At 43.5% G+C, this 25,188-nt stretch overlaps 1 protein-coding gene across 4 annotated transcripts in view; it reads left to right on the forward strand.

Annotated features, from left to right (window-relative positions):
• Nucleotides 1-25,188, forward strand: part of GRB10 (growth factor receptor bound protein 10) — a 190,278-nt gene that overhangs the window by 112,991 nt on the left and 52,099 nt on the right. For all 4 annotated transcript variants that reach the window (XM_081287896.1, XM_081287897.1, XM_081287895.1 and 1 more), the window contains one exon: nt 3,252-3,396. In XM_081287896.1, the coding sequence (XP_081144022.1) occupies nt 3,252-3,396 (145 nt within the window). The remainder of the gene's footprint in view (nt 1-3,251; nt 3,397-25,188) is intronic.

Below are 25,188 nucleotides of genomic sequence, written 5' to 3' on the forward strand. Positions count from 1 at the left end.
CAAATATATACATCAAAGCCACGCCCTAATTCCCACCTCCTCTAGCCATACCCTACCCCTTCAGTTACCACTCAGTTAATCCCTATCAGGGGATTAATTCACAGATCAGGTTAAGACTCTTCCTACCCAGTCATTTTCCCTCTGAACAGTCTTGCATTGTCTCACATGTGAGCTTTTAGGGGACACTTCACATCCAAAACATAACACTACTTTTGCTCTTGGAGCCATTATTAAGTAGAATAAGTAAGTATTCCTTGAATGCAGGCATGTTATGCTGTGACAGACTGATAACCTGGATGGCTTTATTCCTTTTGCTGGGGATCTTTCTTGCTTCCAGAAGCTTCTAAGAAGTTTATTTCCAATTTGACACCTTGGGTCAAAGCATCTCACCCAAAGGGACTTCTCTTTCCTGAGGAGGCAGAGAGGGTGCTTTGGTGTTCTGTTGGGCCATTGCTCAGACTTCCCACTGTTGGTCACAGTTGGGAATGGTGAGTCATCTCCTCCTCCACTGTTTGTCGCACTTTGTTCTCTAGAGTGTCTCCCCTGTATCTGTCTCCTGTTCAGTCCAGAGGGAGTGACCTAGTTGGGATCCAGGCATCTGGATCCATCCCCTACAGCCTCAGGGGTAAATAGGTCCATACCTAAAAGGTAGGGGAAACCAGCAGTTGGACCTAGGCTGAGGAGCTATGCAGCTTGGATGAGATAGGCCTTGAGCCTTGTTCTAGGTCCATAGAACACAGTCCACACTGTGTGGAGCTAGGTGGCCACTCCACACTCAGATGGGCTGGGTGGAGCCAGGGACAGAGGACAAGCCTAGAGCAGGTACACAGGCTTCATAGACCTGCTGAGAGTTGAGCTGATTTGTGAAGGAGGAGGAGGGTTTGGGTGAGAGAGCCGAGGGACTGTGAGTGTGCTCTCAGCTGGACAAAAGGATGAGCTAGGCAAAGGCACAGAGAACACAGAACAGGGCCCACCTCCACCCCTGTCCTGCCCTCACCTGCTCCTGCCTCCAGGTTATGGCACTTTTTTCTCCTTTTCTGACATCTTTGAATCTTAGCTCATCTCCATGGTAATTTTTTAAAAAACATTTATTTTTTTAGTTATAGGTGGACACAATGTCTTCATTTTATTTTTATGTTGTGCTGGGGATCAAACCCAGTGTCCCATACGTGCTAGGCAGGTGCTCTACCTCTGAGCCACAACCCCAGCCCCACCATGACAACTTTTCTTTGGGGAAATGACCTATAAAGGATGCATCCTTTTATTGTGGAGCTCTTTAGTGGGGAATTTTTTTTCTTTTCATCTTTGTGTAATACCCCTTAGTTTTTGCTCTAGGAAATATCTGAACTATTAGAAAGTAAAACACACAAACAAACAAAAACAATATTAAAACCAATACTAAAAATTAAATTAAAAATATTTAGAGATGCTGAAAGAGGGAAGCTTTTGTGAACAAGTTTGTATCTTGTTCTGTGAGTCAAAGACAAAACTGTCATTGGGGTTAAGTCATTGGTAGAGGCGTTTGGTTGAAAGTGATCCTGACTCCGTCACCTTTTCTCCTCGTCTGTATGATAGTGGTCAGACTCGACAGTAGGATGCTCTGCCAAGGCCAAAGCTGTTATAGGAAGAATAGGATTTGTTAACAGTAAAAATAAACTTTCTGACTTGTTAATCCATTATAGGAATGGCTTTTCTTCACAGGACCAGTTCCCTTCATGCCATATGAGTTCTGGTATTTTAAATTAGTACATCATTTCCTGGTGCATGTGGATAGACAGGCTTTCCTTTAAAATCAGAGTAGTTGGTCAAGAGAGAACAAGTAAAATAGTCACAGAGGGAATTCTCTAATGACCACCCCCCAGGAAAGCTAATGGATCATTGTTCTTCTCCAATTGTAAAAATAGTCAGAAAATTATTTGAAGACACAGCCCTCACAAGGGGCTTCTGAAGTGTATTTAAACAAGGCAAAGGGTTAGGACTAGACTCTATAGCTCAGGTTTGCTCTCCTCTCCTGGAAGGCAGGTGTCTGTACCCTAGGCAACATGCTTCAGGCATGGATGGAGGAGGCCATGAGTTCCCAGGAAAGCTCTGGAGTTGTGGGCAGGAAGTTGTTCATAGGACTCTCAGGAAGAAAAGCACAGGGCATTTTGCATTCTTTTTGCTTTGACTTTGAACATGATTTCTCTGCTATTTTCATAATTGCACCCAATTCGTCATCCTGTGCGTTTTCCTTCAGTGTATGACAGGTGAACTTTGCATTTTTCAGAGGAGGGAGGAGTTGACTCTGGAGAAGTGCCAAGAAGTGTGGAGTATTGAATTAGAGGGTATTTCTGAGCTACCCTTGAGGAGGGTAGATACATGAAGCTTTGATTTCTAATTAGTTCAGTATCAACTACCGTTCTGTATAAATAAGCATTTATTCTACAGTCAGATGAAGATACATAAAGCCTCTTCCAGTTTTTTCCTTTGGTTAGGTAAAGGTTCATTTCAAGGACATTGAAACATCTTTGTTCTCATGAAAATGCTCTTATTCACAAGACCTTTTCACACACCAGGTATTCATTGAACAAATGCCAAGTACACATCGTACACTGAGCATTGTTGGAGATGTGCATGAAGTCACTACAACCATGGCTTCTTCATCCCCTGGGGAGTATAATGAAGAGGGAATTTATACTCTTTGGGTCTGAGAGTAACTACTTCAAAAAAATGTTTTTACTCATGGTAAAATATATATAATATAAAACTTACCATATTAGCTATTTTAAAGTCTGAAGTTCACATATTAATACACACTTAGAGTTTTCTAATCTATAGAATGTTTTCATCTCATAAAACTGAAACTCTGAACTCAACTAAATTCCCTATTTTCTTTGCCCTCAACCCCTGGAAGCTCCCATCAACTTCTTTGTATACCTCATATAAGTGGAATCATCTAGTATATGTCTTTAGTACTGGCTTATTTCACTTAGCATAATATCCTCAAAGTTCATCCATGCTATTAGCATGTGTCAGAATTTCTGTGCTTTTTAAAAGCCAAATAATATTCCACTGTATGGATAGGGTAATTTTGCTTTTGCATCCATTTGTTAATAGACAGTTGAGTTACTTTCACCTTTTGACTATTGTGAACAGTGCTGCTGCAAATCTGGTATTTTCAGTTCTTTTAGGCATGGACCCAGAAGTAGCAAGGCTGGGACAGGTTGGGGATGGCAGATTTTAACCAGCCATGATGATCCCCTTCCCTACAGGCGCCTTCAGGAGGAAGACCAGCAGTTCAGAACCTCATCTCTGCCGGCCATACCAAATCCATTCCCTGAGCTCTGTGGCCCTGGGAGCCCCCCTGTGGTCACAGCAAGTTCCCTGCCTCCGCCGACCCAGGCGCCTACAAAGCAGGTCAGTACACTTGTTGTGTAGCTGCTATGGGGTCTGCGCAGATGTCTTGGCTTGTTACTTTGGGGAGAAGGGAGGGAATTTGTGAACTTTTTATTGTGGGTTCTTTTATTGTTGATACTGTGCTTGTTGTCTTACGAGGTTTTTTAATGTATTAGCCAAAATTACCATATTAGCTATTTTAAAGTGTACTAAGTTAGGGATGTATTAATTTGTTTTAGAAAGAGTTTCATAAATATGGTTAAAAAATTATTGATTTGGTATGTAAAGATGAATTTTAGTTCTTTGAAAGAAATTTCACCACATATCATCCTCACTAACCAACAGTTCTGAGTATGAAAACACTAGGCTTACTTGGGCACCTGAACTTCAATGCAGTGAAATTGTTGAGTTTCTGTCTTGTGTTCTTGACTTTGAATATGACCTGTACAAGGCAGAATTTTCACTTGACCCTGAAAGAGATAGCCAACTTTTTGAATTTGTAATTTCTCCATTTAAGTTGAGCTATGATGTAGATATTATGCAGCCATTGTCCCCATGTGAGAAGACTGTCAAATGGCTAGTCAACTTATCAGAGAGAAATTGGCAGAGAAATATATTGGCAGCTTCTCCCTACTGATTGGCAAGATGGATTCCAGGCTCTGGAGGGGACCCAGTCATGCTCCACGACAGAATGGGGGTGGTGGTGGTAATTATAGCAATGGGAATGACAACAACATCTGATATTTATTGAGTGATTTCTGTGTGGGAGACAACACTGCTCTAAGAGGCTTCTGTGTTTGTTTGTTTGTTGTTTGCTTATTGGTGTGCTCATTGATTCCTCATACCAACCGAGGGAATTAAGTGCAAATATCATTGTCTCTGCCCTGCAGCATTGGAAATCGAGGCCTGTGGTAGAACTGAGTTTGACCTGGCGTCAAGACCCAGAGCCTGGGCTGGTAGCCATAATACTGATGGGCTTCCTGCCACCTTGACTCTCCTTTTTCCAACAAATGTAGTTCAGAAGATTATTTGCCTTTCCACTAGACTCATTCTTTCTCCCAACACACTCCCCACTTGTTCGCATTTACTATTCTTAGAGTAAGACAGCAGTCCCCATTCTCTCCAAATATGCCTGTCCTGTGTCGTGTAGGCTCCTTGCTCTTGGGAGACAGACCTTTTTTTCTACTATAAGCCAGCCTCTGAGCGTGGCTTCCACTCTGACACATGCGTCCCAGGCAGGCTGCATTACAGCACTGTCAAAACTTAGAAGGTGAGGTCAGTATTCCTTGTCTGGAAGCCAGCACTGGCCCAGCTTCGGCACATTGTCACATGCCTAAAGTGCATCTGGGACATCTACCTCCCTGGTGACCTTCTGCTTCAAATAAGGATCCAGACAAGCTGTCTATGGATTTGCTGCTGAGGTTGTTTACAAAGTTTCCCTTCCTAAAATAATACCACGAAAATATTATCTGGCCCTCTTAGTGATTGGCAAGAAAACAGTCCTCCACCCCCATGGATTGTTCAAATTTGTAAGAATAAGGAAACCCAGGAATTTTGCCTGATGGTGTTTTTCTTGGGATCTGAGTTGCTTCCCAGTGAGAACATTGTGCTGATTTCTGTGTTGCCCAAATTCTTCAAGCCAATTGGGACGAGCAAGAACAGGAAGGATGTTTCTCACTTAGCACTATTTGTAGAAAGCCATTGTTCTTTGTTGTTGTTTTATAGCCTGTGTGAAGGGTCATTTCTTCATCCACACTCCCTCCTGACTTGTGGTCTCAGGGACAGCATGTTGTGTTGGTTCTGCTCTAGTGGGATCCAAGCCACCTGCAGTCATCTGCTAGAGCTTTGCAGCTAGGATCATGGCGGGAGGTGCTACTGGGCAAACGCATTTGGGTTCTACTCTTTGTCACTTTCCTGAGGGGAGGAGAGAAATATGACATTCTTTATCCTTCCATGTGAAGTCAAAGGAGTAACCATGGGACCTGGGTTCAGTAGGACGTTCTGAAGTAATATAAAAAGATTTGATGCATTCTCTATGAATCCTGCCTGTATAAATAGCTACAATATCTGGGAAGAACTGAAATCAACATAGGAAAAAAGAAAAGTATAAAGCTCCTTGGTAACTGGGGACAGTGAGCAGTCAGAAAGCTCGTTGGTCATGTCATTGTGTTCTCTAGTGAGGGTTATGTTGGAGCCAGAAGAGGGAAAACCCAAGTGGAGATGCTTAATCATTTGTGGAAAGGAAAAATTATTTTTGCCCAAGGCTTTATAGCTAAAGCATTCTAAAATCTTCACTTAGGTAAGTAGGTAGCTTTTCTTTTGCTTCTGATTTTCTTTTTCCCTTGGTGGCTGCTTATGGGGCAGAGTGGTCAGGTATGGGTACCTGGATCCCAGTTCTGAAGAAGACCATGTAATATGGACTTGGTGGTCATCACAGGATGCCAGCTTCCTGGCTTGACCTCCCAGGAGGACAAGGAGGTGAGCTAGTGGGCCATGGCATGTGGATGGACATGGCCCAGATGGAGATAGCCCCTTGAGCCAGCTCCTGTGACTGAAGAATACCAAAGCAGACCTTTAGTGCTGTGGAATAAAGTGAAGGGACGGGGTAGCTGAGTTGTATCCGGTTCAATGTTCTTCTCTGCAGGTTTACATGAGTCTCAGTTCTACCTGCAGTTTTGGCCTGACTGCTTTGCAGCTGTGCACTGTGCCAGATGCAAACTCAGCATCCTGCAAAGGCTGGTGGCCCCTAGGACTCAATGAAATGAAGGGACGGAAAAATTCTGCAGTGAAGCAGTCATAGGGGGAGCAGATCCCTCAGCCCCACCACTGCCAGCAGCATGTGGAACTTCTGACTCTCCCTCTGACCTGTCTGCCTTCCCCTGTCACCCTGAGCCTCTATTCCGTGCCAGCTCCTTTGCAGACCCTGTAGCTCAGAGCTTGTCAAGGTGGTGCAGAGAATGACAAGTGACCCAAGATGAAGGCAGAAGAGAGTATTCGGCATTAATAAGTAATGGTGATGTGTGGAAAGAAAGAGGTTGTCATTTCCATCTAGAAGGATGGGGAAGTCTTCTTTTGAGCACCCCTACACCTTGTCCTAGGGAATCCCAGTGGTGCAGCAGCCACAGGGCAAACTCTACAAGTTCTTACACGAAGACCTCACCCCAGATTAATGACTGAGCGATGGCTGAGTTCTTGGCAGGTGCTGTGCTGAGGGTGCCCACGGGGCTTAACTGGGTTGTCTTCATGGTTGGTGGGAGTAGCTAAGTTTCATACAAGCATCTCAGATCCTTAAACTGGGGTACACTGAGACCAACCAGATGAGTGATCAGAGATCACTGTTCTGGGACAAAACCAGCTGACTGCCCCCTGGTGCAGTCCTGTCTGGTTTCCTTGGTCTTGACTCCCACAGATTTCCCAGGCTTTGCTTCTTTCCTGGGTCTAGGATCCTACCCAAGTACTCTGACAGAGCAGCACAAGGCAGGTCTGACTTCTCCAGCCTCACCCTGGCTTATTACCTCCCCTAACTGGCCTGGTGCCTGCTCTACAACTGTCCCGAGTACAGTTTGTTCAGAGTGCTGTTGACTCGGCAGGAATGGCTGGGAGTTTGGAGACCATGAGCCCAGACACTTCCTAGTTCCAGTGGTGTGACTTCTGTACGTGCTCACGGGTCCTCCCTAATGTTCTCAGTGATCATAAACAGCGTGAGAAGTTTCGATTTGCCTGGGTTAAACTCAGACTTTTGGAGTTTTCTTTTTCGATTTACTGGATTTTATGGATTTTAAAAGACCACAGTGTTGGTTTGTTTGTAAATATTTACATGCCAGAGTCTACAGATCTTGCACTTATCTAAGGTTGTATTCTATGGCTTTGCCAATGAAGTGAGAGCACACATAGAACTGTTCATTCGTGGAAGGTAAAAGAAAGTACAGTCATCTTAGTACGTGGGTGAGAATTGATTTAAGATCCCTATGGCTACCAAAGTTTGTGAATGCTCAAGTCCCTTAGGTAAAAATGTTATAGTATTTGCCTAGAACCTATGCACATCATCCTGAATCCTTTAAATTATTTATCATCTTTAATACAATGCAAATGCTATGTAAATAGTTATTATGTGCTGTTTTTTAAAACATATTTTTCCATCCCTATTTGGTTGAATCCGTGGATGCAAAGCCTCAGTATACAGGCTTTGAGCTCTAATGAATATACCTAGTGTTAGAGAAGCCTCCACCTTTGCCCAGTGAGAGGGAACACATGAATTGCAACACTATGACCTTATGTAGAATCTGTTAGTGATTATAACAGTCGTCCTTAGCTATTTTAAAACAGATTTGTGAATCTTATCCAGAGATACAACTTTGAGAAAATCATCCCATCGTTTATTTAATAGCATTTAATTTTATTTAGTGATTTAACTTATTTAAGTCATTTAATAACTTCTCATCATTTACTTATCAAAAATGCAAATGCCTAAGATTTCTTTCTGAGTATTAAAGTTCTTTTCTCCAGAGGGTAATGAAATTAAATCAGTCAAGTATCAGAACACTGAATTCTTGGTAAAAATCAATATGGCGTTTTTAACTGCTTTGTGACTCATTTGAAAAAGACAGGCTGCTGTGGATAAGGACGATGGTTATAGCAAAGATTTCTGAGTCATGGGATATGGAGTACCATGCCCACAGGGGACACTGACTTGGAGAGGTGGGGTCCACCAGTCAGTTCTGCTGGCCTGACCTGTAGTGAGATGCCCTTTGCTCTCAGTGCCTCAGTGTACACAGGCCGTGAAGGTTCTCCTTTGTAGAGCCCACAGGACTTTCTGTGCCTCAGAATCACCAGCCCAGAGCTTGGCAAGGTATATACAAATCTAATAGCATTTCTGAGTGCCTACTCTATGTCTGGCCTCTTCCAGCCACCAGGATGTATGTGGTACCTGCTCTCTGATCTGCAGAAGCCTAGAGCTACAGCAAAAGCCCAAGAGATGGAATGGGATACATTGTTTTGGACCTGACAGAGCCTAAGTTCTGGGTCAGGGCCCTTGTCTTTCTGGTCTGCACTTCTGAGCTAAGAATATGGTCTTCCAGGAATTGACTGTTGGTGCAGTAGGTTAGGAGTGAGAAACACTCGGGGGCAATATGAAGAGATGCTCTTCAAAGGCAGAATTTGCCCTTAGTCCAGATCCCAGGTAGTAGGAGGTAAACATCACTGTCAACCCCCCCACCCCACACACAATGCAGTGGACCCCAGCACATCTGTAGACTCTTCTGCCACACCTCAGCCCTGGTGATTATCTCCCTGTATTTCACCCTTATTCTGTCATAGGGAAGAGAAGATCACTTGGGGCACCACTTTCCTACCAAGAATGCTGGGTGATATTGGTATAGGCTCCCAGAAGCTGAGGGGAAGCAGTGTCCTCTTGGGGACAGCTGACTATTCGGGCTTCTGAGCATGAGACCCAGGAGAGAACTCATCCCAAAGGCATTCCCAGACCTGATCCTCTAAGCTTTTCTGGTGATCATTTTAGGAGGGACTCAGCTTAGAGGCATCAAAGTTTTAGGAGAAGCATCATCACATAGTGAGACTTGGTGGTCAGGGCGCACACTGGGGGAGAGGGGGAGAGGGGTTGAGTGGCCATAGCCAAGCTTGGCCCATCGTTTCCAAGTTTTTGGATGGTTCCAGAGAAATCAAGATTCATACTCTTGAAATCTGGATTCTCTAGATTTTGTGTGTTTCAATTTTCTAAACCCATAAAATAGGCCAAGGCAGACAGCCTTGCAGTCAGGTTTTTGTCCTGCAGGAAAGCCACCTAGGGTTCTGTTAGAGACACAAAGACTGTGGCATCTTGGGAGGTGAGTCCCAGGGTCATCTACCTTGGCCTCCCAGAGGCGGTGCCATAGTGGCACTCACTGATGGACCACAAGAGTTAAGTGTCCAAAAAGGGCTCAGTGAGCTACAGTGACATTCACCATAAGCGACTAGAAAAGTACCACAAAAAGGACAGCGGTTGTGGGTTTTGCTGCTTGTGAGAGACAGAGAAGGGCTACTTTGAAAATTCTGCTTGCATCAAGGGTCAGGAGAAGGACCCCAATCACATGAAGCTCATCCCAGGTGAAGGAAACAGGTCCTAAAAAAGAGGGAAAGAGGAAAATGGAGAATGATTGAAGATCATGCACCTACTGATGAGGGGCATCTGCTCTTTGGGCTCAGAGATTGGAACAAGGGCCAGCAACAGTGTAGGGAGGAGCATCCCAGATCTGGTGGAGATGGTCCTTTCTCCCATCAGTGTCCTGGAATTGAAGCCCTGCAAGATGAAATACTTTAACTGGAATCATGCAGCCAACTAGCAGAACAGGCAGAAAACACACTGGTCTAGGTGAACCCAGATGCCTTGTCTTATCTGTCAATGGAAGACCTTCCCCCAGCACCCTGCTGGATTTCAAGAAGGCTTCTGCTTCTGCCCCACCCTAGAATGTAGCACACACTGGCATTCACTGCTGAAAAGAGAGGCTTTGTGTAAGGAGTGGTGGGAGTTCAGCACCCATTTCTTAAGAGCCCTTTGTTCTGAGGAGGGGTGATGAGAAGCTTTGAGTCCACTTACACAGGAGCCTTGTCATGGCGTCAGACTAACTTAGTAGCGATCATGGTTGAGGAAGGCTTTTGGAGAAGGAGGCCCCCTGCCTCTGCAGGACAGCACCATAGGAAGCTGCTATTCTTACTTCAGTGCTCCAGCCTGGGACTGTGAGGGATCCATGTCAGACCGAGAAGAACAGGGCACCTGGGTGTGGGTACAGAATGCAGCTCTGTACCATCACAGGTAACAAAAAAAAAAAAAAAAAAAACTAACACAGCTGCTGGATTTATGAAATCCAAAATTCTCTGCTTCAGAATGTGTTTACTGCAGGAAACCAAAGACTCTGAGACTGTGTTTGCTACAGGAAACCAAAGACCCAACCTGACTGGCTTCCATGGTAAGGAAAGTTATCTTTTGCAGAGCAGGAAATCTGGGGCAGTCAGCTATAACCCCACAGGCTTGCACTGTCTCTGAGGCCAGAGCTGGTGAGACCAGAGTTGGGTGTGTCACCAGGAGGCAGCTGCTGCATACACTGTGAGCCAGGTGCTCAGTCACATGGAGAGGGAAACTGAGGCACCCAGAACAGATTTACATATTGAGGAAGCAGAGAGAATTAACATACTACTGATGTGCCAAGATGCAGAGAGAGAGAGAAAGAGAGAAAAGAGAAAAGAGAAGAGAAGAGAAGAGAAGAGAAGAGAGAAGGAAGGAGGCCAGGAGAGCCCCCAAGAGGAGCTCTAGTTAGGAAAACGTAGAAATGCTAATAACAACTTCTTTATTTCTGAATTTAAGTTGAGCTCAGTGGGTACTTTGGAAAGGCTTTGACAAGCTGCTCTTTCTTTCAGCCAATAAAGATTTTCATGTGGCCACATAATGACTTGTTACAGCACATTTTTCCATCTGCTGTTTAAATACAATTAGTCTCATACTGTAACCCCATCATTAATGAAACATAAATATTGTCTTTGCTCCAATCAGCTCTTCTCCCTTTACTCAAACTTTAAAATTTTATTTTCTGGAACCAAATTAATGCCTTCGCACAAGCTTCTGCACCTACATTTATTAATGGTCGAAATGAATTCTTCTGAGAATTTAACTACAATTTGATGAATATACTATGATGTTAGACCATCTTCAGTGGGAAAATCTAGTCCTGGCCACCACATACAGTTTGTTTTATAGGATGTGTGGTGTAGAGAGGACAATGCCTCCTGCTTCGTGGGCATCAGGTAAGGCCTGGTTGTGTATCCTGAAACAGTTTGCCTGCATCACTTCGAAGGCCTCATTCTGGACCTCCACAATCTTCTATGTTATCTTTTCTGATTCTTTCTGAGATCCATTGGTAGAACCTGGATCTAATTGAATTTTATCCTGAGTGCCAGGGACACCTGGCTATGGCCACTCAGAGCAGTTATCAGGCCCTAGCAGGATGGCAATAGAGAGAGGAATCCTCAGCCTCAGAGGATCCTTCCAGACATTGCCTCAGCTTCCTTCTTCATGAGCACCTGGCTCATAGTGTATGCAGCAGTTACCTCCTGATGACACGCCCAACTCTGGTCTCACCAGCTCAGGTTGCAGAGACAATGTGAGCCTGTTGAGGGTACCTGCCCCAGACATGCTGTTTTGTAAAAGATAGGTTTTCTTATCATGGAAGCCAGTCGGGTTGGGTCTTTGGTTTCCTGCAGCAAATATAGCCTGATAGCAGGTGAAGCCTAGAGTCCTGCATTTCATAAGTCCAGCAGCTGTGTGGCCACTGTCTGTGATGGTCACTCCTGGCTTCCCCAACACTAAAATCAGCATAGGAGATGCATCAGCTCTTCCCATCATTTATAAAGATGAAATCCTCTTTAATCAGCATCTTTCAAACTGCATCCCATTGTTCTGCTTGCATCCTAACACTCACACCTCTCAGGAGAGATCCTACCTGGTCGACCTCTTCCCTTCTGCCCTGGGAGGCCCAGTGTATACAGAGAGAACTTCAGCTCGTGTGAGATGGGGTTTGGGGGAACCTACTTCTACCCCTTCTAAGCAGTGGCACCTCTGAAAGCCTCAGAACTTCCTCATCTGTCAAAGGAGGCTGTCAGATCAGTACTGGTCTTGTGTGGGCAATTGTGACATTAAATCAGCACACAGGAAGATGTAGCCAGAGTGCTGCTTCTTTTTCCACAAACACCATGGTGGCCAATATGCTAGGATGCTTATTGGCTTCTTTCCACATCTCACACTAGAGATGTGCTTAGAGGGAATCTGAGGCCCGGGGAGAATAAGGCCACTTCCCAAGGTCAGTAACTAAAGCATCAAAAAGATTCAGATCAAAGTACCTCACAGCAGCATTCCAAATAACAAAAGCACCTCTCAGTAAAGAGAACATTTGCATAGCATTTCATTCCTGGGTGGGTTTATGTGAACTCAACAAAACCAACCAAGCAGAAACAACAAGCATAGTAGGTCTCTTTGCATTGCTGTGGGTCACCTATGCCACTGTGCACTCATGAAAGGGTGGGCATTCTTTTTTTTTCTTTTTCTTTTTTCCCTTTTTTTCTTATTAGATATACATGACAGTAGAGTGTATTTTGACATATTATACATACATGGAGTCTAACTTGTTCAAATTATAAGTTGTACATTATATGGAGTTACTCTGGTTGTGTATTCATATATGAACATAGGAAAGTTGTGTGTCTAATTCATTCTACTGTCTTTCCTATTCCCACCCTCACCTTCATTCCTTTTTGTCTAATCAGTGTACTTCTATTCTTTCCTCCCCTTCTTATTGTGTGTTAGCATAAGTAGAACATTCAGCCTTTCATTTTGGGGGGGATTGGCTTATTTCACTTAACATGATAGTCTCCAATTCCATCTATTTATCATCAAATACGATAATTTTGTTCTTCTTTATGGCTACATAATATTCCACACAGACACACACACACACACACACACACACACACACACACACCACATTTTTTTATTCATTCATCTGTTGAAGGGCACATTGGTTGGTTTCATAGCTTAGCTATTGCGAATTGAGCTTCTGTAAATTCTGATGTGGGTGCATCCCTGGAATATGCTGATTTTAAGTTCTTTATGTATATACTAAGGTGTGGGATAGCTGGGTCAAATGGTGGTTCCATTCCAAGTTTTCTGAAGAATCTCCATACTGCTTTACAGAGAGTAGTTGCACCAGTTTGCAGCCCTATAAACAATGTATGAGTGGAACTTTTTCCCATATCCTCACCAACACTTATTGTTACTTGTATTCTTAATAATTGTCGTTCCGACTAGAGTGAGGTGGAATTTCAGTGTAGTTTTACTTTGCATTTGACTAATTTCTAGAGGTGGTGAACATTTTATTTTTTTCACATATTTGTTGACCATTTGTACTACTTCTTCTGAGAAGTGTTTGTTCAGTTCCTTCACCCACTTATTGATTGGGTTATTTGGTTTCCTGTGTTCTCTGTTTATCTTGGAGATTAATGCTGTATCTGAGGTTAAGGTGACAAAGGTAAGGATGGACCTTCTGACCATCTGGTCCTGGATCCCACACTCCTCTGTGAAGTTCTGTACCAGGCAGGCCCTGAGACAGAGGTGAGTGTGTCGTGCATTATGTCTTCAAGGACAGTCCTGGGCAGGCAGAGGAGAGAGACACGAACAAATAGAACATTACATAGCTGATTAGCAACTCAACATCAGAAATATGTACAGGACCCCTAGAATCCTGGACCCTGTAAGCAGCCTAATGTCTCCAGGCTTCTGGTGGCTGCCATGGCATGGTCCTTGCTTAATAGCATAGGTTTTAATTAGTAAGGTAACTACTCCTTCCTGAAGGGTAGCTCTGCTGGCACCTCCCCCAGTCCTTAACTTGAGCCGCTCTCCATGGTGTCTGGATACTGTCTTTCCTTTTTTTTTTTTCTTTTAGCTAAGTTGGCTAAGAGCCCTTTCTACCCGTGTTTCATACCTTGCAATTTCTGGAGTTCAGTTACCTATTGTTTCGAAGAGAAAAAAGTAAAACCGAAAACCATGGAAGTCCAGTACTTTAGGGAAACTCTGCATCTCTTGAGACTTCCTTATAAATTCACGTTTCCTGTTTCATTTTGGAGGCTCCAAAAAAGCCTACAGAAAAGAAAATGCATTTGACTTTAATTAACATAAAACCCTCAAGGTGTTTTTGATTTGGTTTTGTTTTGTTTTAATCACAGACCCATTTTACACAAAGCACCTATAAACTTCCCACTGAACCCACTTTGGGCAAGGGTGCTAAGTTGTCCTGGATCATATTTAAACCAGTCAAGGCTATAACTGCCTGTTTCACATTTCTCTAGCAGTGTTGCTAAATCCTCACAACCCTCTGGGGAGTGCAGCCCCTGCAGCCTAAGAATAATCCTTACGGCTCCGACGTGACAGTACCTTCATGTTTCTATGTTTGCCTCCAAACAAGTGATGCAATTGAAACAGGAGTCATGACCTGGAGCAGGCCATGTGTTTGGCTAAATATGAGACAGGAAATCGTCCCAGGAATCTCATGTGAAATCCCAAACACTAGTGTTTCTCTGGACTATAAATATCTCTTTAACTATAAATTCTCTCAATTCAAAGATTCTAAAACTGATCCCTTATTCTAGCATCAAACACCTCTTACCTTTCAGGAGCGCTGGAAACCTAAGCATTTCAATGATCTATGTCTTTTGCAGGAAAACTTGCCATACTTTTGCCCCAAATCTACATCTTTGCCTTACTGGTGTGCGAACCCAGTATGGTGAGAGTCCTGCTGCAGAATTAAAGCCCAGGTTGAATGGAGTTAGGACTTATCTGTGCTCATTGGTGTTCTCCAAACAGGCCCACTTGTTCTGCAAGGAATAAAAAGTGATTTTCATTGGCAGAGTGAGCTGCTCATTCTTACCACTGCTTTGACTTAGTTTCATTAGAAAATGGGAAGTCATTGGCAGTCAGCTTTTCCCCCTGATTATCCTATACGATGGCTTGTCATGGAGCATGTGATCAAACACCCTGCCATTTTGTGTTTGTGCTTGTGTTGGAATACGCAGTTTACCAAATGGAGGAGGCCGGTTATATCCACAGAATATGACCATCAATGCTTTAGTAAAACAAGTTGAGCATATCTAATCCAAAATCCAAAATGCTTCAAATTCAGAAGTTTTTGAGCACCAGCATGATATTCCAAATGGAAAATTGCATACCATGAAACCTTGTTTCATGCACAAAATTGTTAGAAATATTGTGACCTTCATGCTAACTGGATAGGGTATATATGAAATGAAAATAAGTTTCATGTTTAGACTTGGGTCTCAGATAACTTCATTATGTACCTGCATATGTTCCCAAATCTGAAAAAAAAAAAATTCAAAATCAGAAAGACTTCTGGTCCATAGCATTTTGGGTAAGAAATACTTGACCTGTATCTGTGAACAGTCAGGAGAGAATTCTGCTCTTTCTTGCAGTCTGCGCTACAAGTCACACGTCAGTTCCCCTTGGTGTAGGATTAAGTGTCTTACAAAATTCTGAAGTTGACGAGTCTTCTCCTCAACTAGATGCTTGGGTCTTGGTCGAGGGCATTCCATGTTGTGGGGAAGTCTTTACTATCCTTCTTGGGTGTAAGACTGAAGCCTTTTCCCTGCCGCAACAGATACTAATCAGAGCATAAAACACACTTCCCCAGGCTGGAAGTCGCCTTTCTCCTGGTCTCCACGGCCCCACCCAACCAGTCTTCCCTGTGCAGTGCCTGGAAAGACCCTGCATGCCTCTTACACCCCACAAGGCAACCACTTTCGCTGTCCCTCCTTATCTCCTCTATTCTTCCTTTCTTAGGTTCTCACCTCAGTCGCTTAGTTAGCATGATGGAAAAGTAATTGGAGTCATAAAAATGTAAAAATGACTCAAAGACTCCCTGGAGGACACCAAGCGAGGGTGTTTTGAGTGCCTTTGGAAGAGGGAATGTGGTAAACATCCTCCTGCTGCTGGTGCCAAGTCTCAACATTTCTAGGAAAGAGAACACAGATGTTGACCCCGTTTGGGAAGGTTTACAAGTGCATGAAACATTCTCTGCTGGTAATTTTATGTGTGTGTGTGAGGGTTGGGAAGGAGGGGGGTCTCCCTGAGAGAACCAGTGCTAATGAGTAGGATGGTTTTTCTTTTACCTTATCCCAAAGTAATTTCCTCCTTAAAACTGCACAATAGATATTCTCCTGAATCAAAGCAGCTCTTCCTATCCCTTAAATAGAATGCTGGTATCTTCTGATTCATTTATATGAGGAGAACCCTGAAATGAGATAAATGGAAATGCCAAGTTATGCAGCACATTCCACAGCTTTTGCTCATGGGAAGCATTTCTGTTCACACAGCACCTAGACTCTCCACAGAGCCCTGGAAGGAGACCAGAATGGTGGCAGGAATATTACAAATACTCGAGGCAGTGGGAAGCACGTTCTTTTTTATTTGAACTTGAAATATCAGTGTGATCACCATTTAGCCCTGACCATTAAGCTACAAAAACAGTATTTTAAATATAACATGTTAGCTTCCCATTGCTGTGACAAAATACTTGAGGCAATTAACTTATAAAAAAAAGGTTTATTTTTGCTCAGGGTTTTGGAGGTCCCAAACATAAAGTGGCCCCATTTCTTTGGATTGCTGGTAAGGGTGACACATCATAGCAGAAGTGGCAAAACAAACTATTCACCTCATGAGCCAGGAAGCAGAATAGAGAAAGAGGAAGAGACCAGAGTTCTACAGTCCTCTCTTCAAGAGCATACCCCCCAATGACTTAAGAACCTCCCAAAAGTTCCACCATCTCCCAGTTTTACCACCTGGGTTACCAAGCCTTTGACACACCTTTGGAGGATACTCATTCAATGCATAGCAGTAAAAGACAAAGTTAGCTGTTTTTGTTTTCTGCCCATAGTTTGGTCCAATACCTATCCTTCTGTATTTTACCTGGCTTTAGTAAAGGCAGATATAATCTCATATACATTTTAATTCATTTTATAAACCATAAAGTTTTCTTATTGTGAGCTTCATACACACACACACACACACACACACACACACATACACACTTCATAGCTGATACTCTTGGTTTCTAAATACCATTTACTAGTAAATGGAGCCATGGTTGCCTCCAGGTGCTTAGATAATGAAGAGGACATGTCACAACAATCTGGAGCCAAATTCAAGGTCCAGATAAAATACCTTCTATGAGGGGAGTCGGGTTGGCAGGCACCCTCAGCCAGGTGGTCCACCAGCCACCTCCAGGAAGCCAGCAGCTCAATGTGGCATGCCTTTGGAGTGTCACACTGTTGGGGATACAGCATCCCATTTGCAGTGATCCTTCCCCAAACCAGAATTTAGACACATTCTACAAAGTGGCATAACTGTTCATAGTTGTCCAGGTCATAAAAGCTCCCCAGGAAACAAAAACTAACCATAAAAACTAAAACTGATTTCTGATGAACTAAAGAGTCATGACAGCCAAGTGCAGCTTGTGTCCTGGACTGGATCCTGAACCAAGAAAAATATTTTCTCCCCCTTTCTGTAAAGGACAGTAGTCAGACACACAGCTGAATGTGAATGAGGTCTGTAACTTAGCTCACGGTGTAGATCAGTGTCAGTTCCCACATTTTGTTCACAGTGCTGTGGTTATGTAAGAGAGCATCCTTGTTTTTTAGGAAAACCACACCAAGCCATCCAGCAGACAAAAGGCCAGATGTGTTCAGCCCACTCTTGTAGACAGGAAAGAAAATGAGAATACCATAAACCAAACTTACTATCTGGGGAATCGGGATGAAGATATGCAGAAAGGTTTTGTACTATATACAAATTATATGCAAGTCTGAAATCATTTCAAAATAAAATGCTAAGTGAAGAAAAAAAAACTGTTTGAAACCAAAAATGTATACCTCTGTAAGCACAGATGTTTCAGTGTGCTATTCTCCAGGAGAAAAAATATGGCAGGAGGCAAAGTCACCAGAAAATGCCTCCACAATTCTCCATATTTAGCAAGACTGTATCTTTTTTTTTTTCAGAAACTTTTTTGTAGTTTTAGATGGACTGAATACCTTTATTTGTTCATTTTATGTGTTGCTAAGACCAAATCCAGTGCTTCACACGTGTTGGGCAAGCACTCTACCACTGAGCTACAACCCCAACCCAAGACTGCATCTTCTAATACACACATCAGGTCAGACTCTGTGGGCATGCCCTGGCTTAGTCCTCTGTGAGGGTCAGCAGCAGCCACCTAAAGGCAGAAGGACATTTGTGGCCATCAGTGGACGTGTTGCTGGGTTTCATTGACTTCTGGGGCCAAGGCATCTTTGGGAGCTGGTGCTGTTGGAAAAAGTAGACATGCCCAGAGTTCCTCTAGGGTCACACAGCTCTTCCAGGCACTCCACTCTTGTCAGAAGAGAAGTCTAGCACATGCTGCTTCTATTTCTTCTTTAATTTTAAAACATATGGAGAAGCCATCATGTGTTCATGTAAAACACTGCTAAGTAGATTAGTCTTTTCCATGCTCTTGCTTTGGTGCATATTGACATCATCCAAGGAGAAGAATTCTTGAGACTTTAGCTTTTGAGCCCTCATGTACGATGAAAGGCTTCTGAGAAGATAAAAGGTAAAGGAATGCATACCTCATCACCGCAAAGGCAGTGCCAGCTTCCTCACACTTTGGGCCTGATTTAGATGATCATCTGTACCTCTTCCATCTCAAGAGCCTGCATGAGGAAGATCTTGTTTAAATTTGTACTGCTGTGAGCCTGAAGTTTAGATGCCCTCTTTTGGTCTGCTGAACGTGAGTAGATCTTTCATTCATCCACAGGGGCTGATAATGGACTCTGCAAACAGTGGTAAAGTGAGTGGAACTAAAACTTAAGCCTTTTCAGGATGTGTTGCTGCAGCAGCTCAGGGCAAGCCAGTGGCTTGCATGGTCTCTTTTTGTTGGTTGGGGGGGGGGCAGAATGTGATAAGATTGACAGAGCTGGGAGGGCTTAAAGCACATGGGCAATTGTATAGAGTCGTATAAGCTGTATATGTGTGCACATGTATGCCTTTTTCTGTGAGATGAAAACATCAAGTCTGAATCTCTTCCAGAGCCCTTCTGCTCCCTTGGCCATCCCAGATGCCCTGGGGTGGGCTGCTGCTACCAATGGTTTTGAAGTGCAGTGCATTCAGAGGCTATAAGAAGTTAGTTGTGTTCGTTTCACCCTTGTACACACTGCTCCTACTTGCCAGGTCAGTGATGAGCTGAGATGGCAGTGGTACAACACCGGCTCCGTCCTGCGGCTCTGGCTTGCTTCTTTCCTGGCTATATAATCTCCCTTGGAGCACATACTGGGGTCCATGACCTGGAGTTGATGATGCTGGGGGTTGGTGGAAAAGGCAGTGCCTACTGCTTGTTGCCTGTGTTCGAGAGGACAGCCCGTGACCCCTACCAACCCTGTGCCCACAGAGGAGGTAGCCAACTCTCAAGAGCTGCTGGAATAGGTTTGAAGCAAGCCCTGGTTATTTTGTGCTCAGCTTGCTTACCTCTTTTGTAATCAGTTATACAAGAAGCCAAAGAAACAATTTTATGCCATTAAGACTTCAATATGTATCAAGACCATAACTGCGGAACGCCTTTAGGAATGGGAGATTTTTGAAAACTAAGAATTGTATTATTAAAAAAAAAAAAGGAAATGGAAGAAGGAAGACCAAGCCCTTCAAGAATCCAGGGTAGAATCCCAGTGCTGGTGGTTCTTAGTCACAAACTCTATAGGGGGGAATATGCCAAACTATGAAGTAAGGAAAGTAGAGGAGATGGCTAAGGAATAACATTTTGATGGGAAAATCTGCAGTCTAAACAAGGTCTCTTTGGTGTCATTTCTGGGAAGTCTTATGCTATGATGAGTTTCAGTTATTTTCTAGGGCAGTTTTGATTGCTATTAAGCAGTAGAAGTTTCAGAATCTGTCTCCTTCCTCTATAAAAACCGTTCAGTCTTTGGACACACATTTGTTGAATGCTATTCATCTTTGCGTGTAAAGTGATGCTGCGTGGCCACCTGTCCCAAAGGCGTTTTTTTTTTTTTTTTTTTTTTTAGCAGCCAGGTATGTGTCCCACTCTCCCTGAAGGTCCTTTATCTCTTATCCTGAATCCATCTTACATAGTATAAAAAGATCAAGTGGCTTTTGTAGAAAACAAAGCTTTTGCCGTAGGTGTACGATTTTATTTCATAGACTATAAGAGCCATCCATGCTCCCTGATGTGAACATGGAAACTGCTGCCCAACTAGCCAGGTCTCAGCTACTTAAGGGATGTCCACAAAACTATCAATTCATATGTTTTTGCTTTCTCTTTATTATAGATGGAGTTTTTGTTTTAATTTCGTTTTTTGTTGTCTCAGCCACTGAATCAACCAGAAACCTACTGGTGTGCTGTGATTTTTCACAGTCTAGCTTTTTTCAAAATCCAAAATTCTACTGAAAACTTCCAGAATAGATCAGGGCACTTCTGAGTGGGGACAACACTTTAGGTGTCTGGGATGAAGCAGTCAGAGGGACAGCCCATGTGGGCCCAGAGAGGCTGGTCATCCAGACCATGAGGGTTGTCAGCGGGGTCCAGTCCTGAAGAGAGGTTGCATTTGATGGGTGCATAGAAGAGGCCATTTGGATTGGATCTTTGGTGGTACTTCCTTCAGAAGAGTGGTTGGGCTATCATACAGCTATGGTTATGAGGACCACACAGTGCTGGTTTAAGAATGGAGAAATGAGTTCCATGTGCTGGAGTAGTGGAGATTGTACCAACAATCAATAAGATAAAGATAAATCTCTTTTCTTTGTTAGACAATTATGAGCATGGCATCATTATTGAATTCATTTGTACTATGACACTTTACAACTATTTGGATGAAGAGTCATATATTTCTTAGCCATATTATGGGTTATGTCCCCCCAAATTGTATATCGTGGAGTCTTACCTCCAATATGTCTGAATGTGGCAGATGTATTAGGATGAGGTACTATTAGAGTAGGGTAGCCCCTCGTACCGTATGGCTGGTAGCTTTACAAAAAGGGAAAATTTGGACTGAGATACCTACACAGGGAGACTGCTGTGTGAATATTAGAGATTGGAGTGGTGCTTTTATAAGCCATCAAATGACAGTGACTTCCAGCAGCCCAGCAGAAGTTAGAAGAGAGGTACGGAATGGATGCTTCCGAGGTCCCCAGAAGGAACCAACCCTGCCGTCATTGTGATCTTAGACTTCCATTTCTGGGAGGAAAGAAGTGCCTCTGAGCCCCCCTGCCCCCAGTTTGTGGCACTTTGTTACAACAGCCCTAGCAAATGAATACACATATACTAAAATAAATTTTAGATTGATTGATGGATGGATCTGTTAATTTAAAAAAAAAAAAAAACCTTAAGTAGAAAAAAATATATAATTAGTCCTCAGACTAGGGAACTAGGGAATAACCCTGGGACTAGTGAGTAATACCTTACCTATTAAAGCAATGATGGAATCAGAGAGTAGAAGAGCGATGGATTTGACCGTAAAGAAAATGAATGTTGTAAATTAAATGTTAGGCTGTTGCGAACACAGGAGAGAATATTTGCGCTACTTGTTTTCAATATCCCGAGTAAAGAACTCTTACGAATCAATAAGATTTTAAATCTCTTTTCTTTGTTCCTTATCTCTTTTCCTCCAAAGACTTTTTCCACTTTCCGTTCTTTTAATTCCTCCCAAGAAAAAGATGGCTTTTCATACCTCTTCTTCCCTCTGTCCTGTTACCCTTGCTTCAGATTTAATGGACAGGAACTGCTGTCTAAAAGAGCTGCCTATTCTGTCCACCACCTGTCTATCCCACCTGCCTCTGCACCCACCGCCTGTGTTCCCATCCATGTAGGGACATGTCCCTGCATCTTCCTGGGGCCAGCCCCTCCACTCTCAGCCTCTGCCTTGCCCTTTCAAGGACGCTGCCTGCAGTTGTCCCTCTCCTTCCTTCATCAGCAGTCTTGTCCTCATTCCTGGGTCATTCCTGTCAGTGTCCAGACATGCCTTAATATGTCTCATCCGAGGGAGGCCCTCCCTTCACCACCCCCCTCTCCAGCTGCTGCTCCAGCTCTCTGTCACTTTTCTGGCAGAATTCTGGACCGGCTGTTTGACTCACTGTCTCCACTTCTCATCTCCTGGTCTTGACTTAGCCTACCCCAGTGGATTATTTTAGTTCCACTAGTTTGCCTGAAGTGGACCTTCTCAAGAAGACTAGTCACCTACCTCTGTCAAAGCCAGTGGTCCATTTTCGGGGGTATCTTCAGATACACCTTGACAGCTTCTGATACAGCCTTGATTCTTACACACTTCCTTCTCCAAGATCCCATGACCCCTGTTTCTACATCTCTTCATTTGCTGTCTTTGGTCTCCTCTACTCTTCAGTAAACTGCTTACCCTAAGTAAGGCCATTATATGTTATCTCCATTCCCTGGATTGGGCTCTGTCCTCAATTACCAGGACTTATCCACTATTGGAAGATGCTTTTCTTAGGTTTCTAGCTAACGTTTGAAATTTAGCATAAATGAAATACGGCTGAAATACACTCTGCTGAAGCCTCACAACCTAACACAATGGCTTGGCTGTCCACTCAGTTTCTCTGGCCAGTAATGCAGGATTTCATCCTTGATTTCTCTTTTTGTCTCATGCCCAGATCCAGCAGACTGTCCATCTGTAGAATGTCCCATGTCCAGCCACTTTGGGCCATCTCCACTTAAATTTCTAGTCTGCCTCTGGGGCATTACAATAGTTCTTCAACCATCTTCTCACACTACCCACTACCCACTTTGTGCCATTTTGGGAGAACCAAATAAATCCCATGTTTCTCTCACTGTACCTCAAATTAAATCCAGACTCAGCCAAGGGTCTCTGTTGCTTCTACCCTCAGGCAGCTCCTTCTTGAAACCTTTCCTCGATTGCCATTTTGTCATCTATCATCACTCCCTCTGGGGTCCTTCCCAGGCCACTTTGGGGCAGGCAGTGGCCGCAGCCCTCCTCTAACATGATATTCTGCTGTGATGTCCATACATCTCCTGAGATGAACTTGATTGTTGGTACCTTTGTCTTCTAACATTTACCATGAGAATATGAGGACAGGATCAAGGTCTCCTGTCCTATCCCTACATCCTCGAACGGAGTCCAGCACACCCCAGACACGCTAGCACAAAAGCAGTGGGGCTTGTTTCATGGAAGTGCCATGTGTTGCCCCAGTGGGATGGTTGCCCTCGCTTTGGCAGAGGAAGGATTAAATCCCAGTTCTTAAATACAGTGTTTTACATCCAAATCTGCTGCCACGAAATAGCAAAAAGAGGAAACTTTTTTTTTTTCTTACCAAAATTCCCCAATCTTGTCAACAGACAGTTCCATCAAAAGATAGATCAAACCATGCTAAGGTGACCCACGGCCTGGGAATCAAGCCCAGAGTATTTTCTTTGTCTTCTACAGGTAGAATCGCAGAGGTAGGGATTGTGTCCCTTGGAAGCTTCAAAATAAATAGGGCCAGGTAGCACTTACACCATGAAAATATTATGAGTGTCTTGATAGCCTCTGGAAGTAGTAGGTTGAGGCTTACAGTGTATTACACTAAAGAGTTTAACTCAATACCCAGAATAATGGAGCAGCAGGAGGGATGGGGTGTGTTTTTAAATATGTTCCAGTGATCCTGCCTTTGTAATCCTCACGCCACCAAATTCCCTTTGTTGCCATCATGGTGACATCATAGTGATTTAAGCCAGAGGGTCCATCCAGTCCCCATCTTGTCGAACTTCTCAGCAGCATCTGGCCTTTTACTCTTGCTTCTCCCTCTGCCTAGAAACACCATCTGCTCTTCTTTCCTAAAACTTGGTCTTGGCTTCTGCCTCTCTTCCATGACTGTCCCATCTCAGCCTTCTTTGTTCCGTCTTCCACTTTCCCATTCGTAGGAGTGGCCAACAGGGCTTAGGGCTGAATCCCTCCTTCTCCATGTTGATTCCCTGGGTGACCCCACCCACTTTTGGCTGTCCATTCTGAAAACCAGTTTACATTCTCATCCAGACATGTTTCCAGCTTCCACTTGGGATCTCATCCATGTGCATGTCTAAAATACACTTCAAACTCAACATGGAATTCTGCCCCCAAAACCTGATTCTTCCAAGATGCCCCATCTCAGTGAAATGGCAGCCGAGTCCTTCAGCCACCCAGGTCAGAACCTCTGATCTCCTTTTCGTCTTTAATGTGGTGTTCCATACCACATCAGTCAGTGTTCCAGAACAGTCTTTCTACCTCTGCTACAGAACCGAGGTCCAAGCTTTGCCTTCTTGCATAGACCTTTGTGGAAATTTCCACATCAGATGGTCTCAGCTTCAGCTGTTGCCCAGGGTGTGTCCCCACACAGCACTCAAGTGATGATTTGAAAGCCAGCTGTCAGAGCATGGTATCTTTTGCATAAGGACTTTGCATTTCATGGTGGAAGCCCAAGTTTTCTCAGATACCAGTGAGGACCTTCTTTCCCTGGTACCTTCTGCTGAACTTTTGTCTTTCACCTTCCAGCATCTGACACTGTCTGGATTTTGCTTCTCTGATCTCTGATTTTTTTTTTCTCTTCCTCATGAAGGTAGATCTGGAATAGCTCAAAAAGTTTCCCCCAATCTAACTCCAATCTAAAAATATAGTTTTTAATTGTATATTACATTCTAGGTTTAATATTTCACAGTATATTTGGTTACTACTTTTGAAAAAAAAACCCTCTTAAAAAATGTTACTTATGGAAATCCCACTTGTAATTGTGTAGTGCTGATTATTTTGATCTGCTTTTCAGGTTGCAAGATGTTATGATTGGATGCTGTATCTTTATAGAAAAGATTTCAATGTAGAAGATGACAGATCTTAAGATTTGTTTTTTGGTGCTGGAGATTGAATCCAGGGATGCTTTACCACTAAGCTACATCCCCAGTTCTTTTTATTGTAAGATAGGATCTTGCTAAGTTGCCAAGGATCATACTAAGATGCAGAGACTAACCTTGAACTTGTAATCCTCCTGCCTCAGCCTCCCGGTTACAGGAGGCAAGTGCCAGCAAAAGCCTAGCTTTTAAGAGGTTTCCTTGTTTGTATTGTTGTGTTAAGATGATTGTCAGTAAAGACAATTTCACTATAATTGTGCTATTCATACAATATGAGCTCTCTTCTGTTAATAGGCATATTTCATCCTCTGCATAACCTGTTCTGCACCTTTCCAGT

Source organism: Spermophilus citellus (assembly GCF_964194105.1).
Source record: "Spermophilus citellus genome assembly, chromosome: 3".
Taxonomy (NCBI): Eukaryota; Metazoa; Chordata; class Mammalia; order Rodentia; family Sciuridae; genus Spermophilus; species Spermophilus citellus.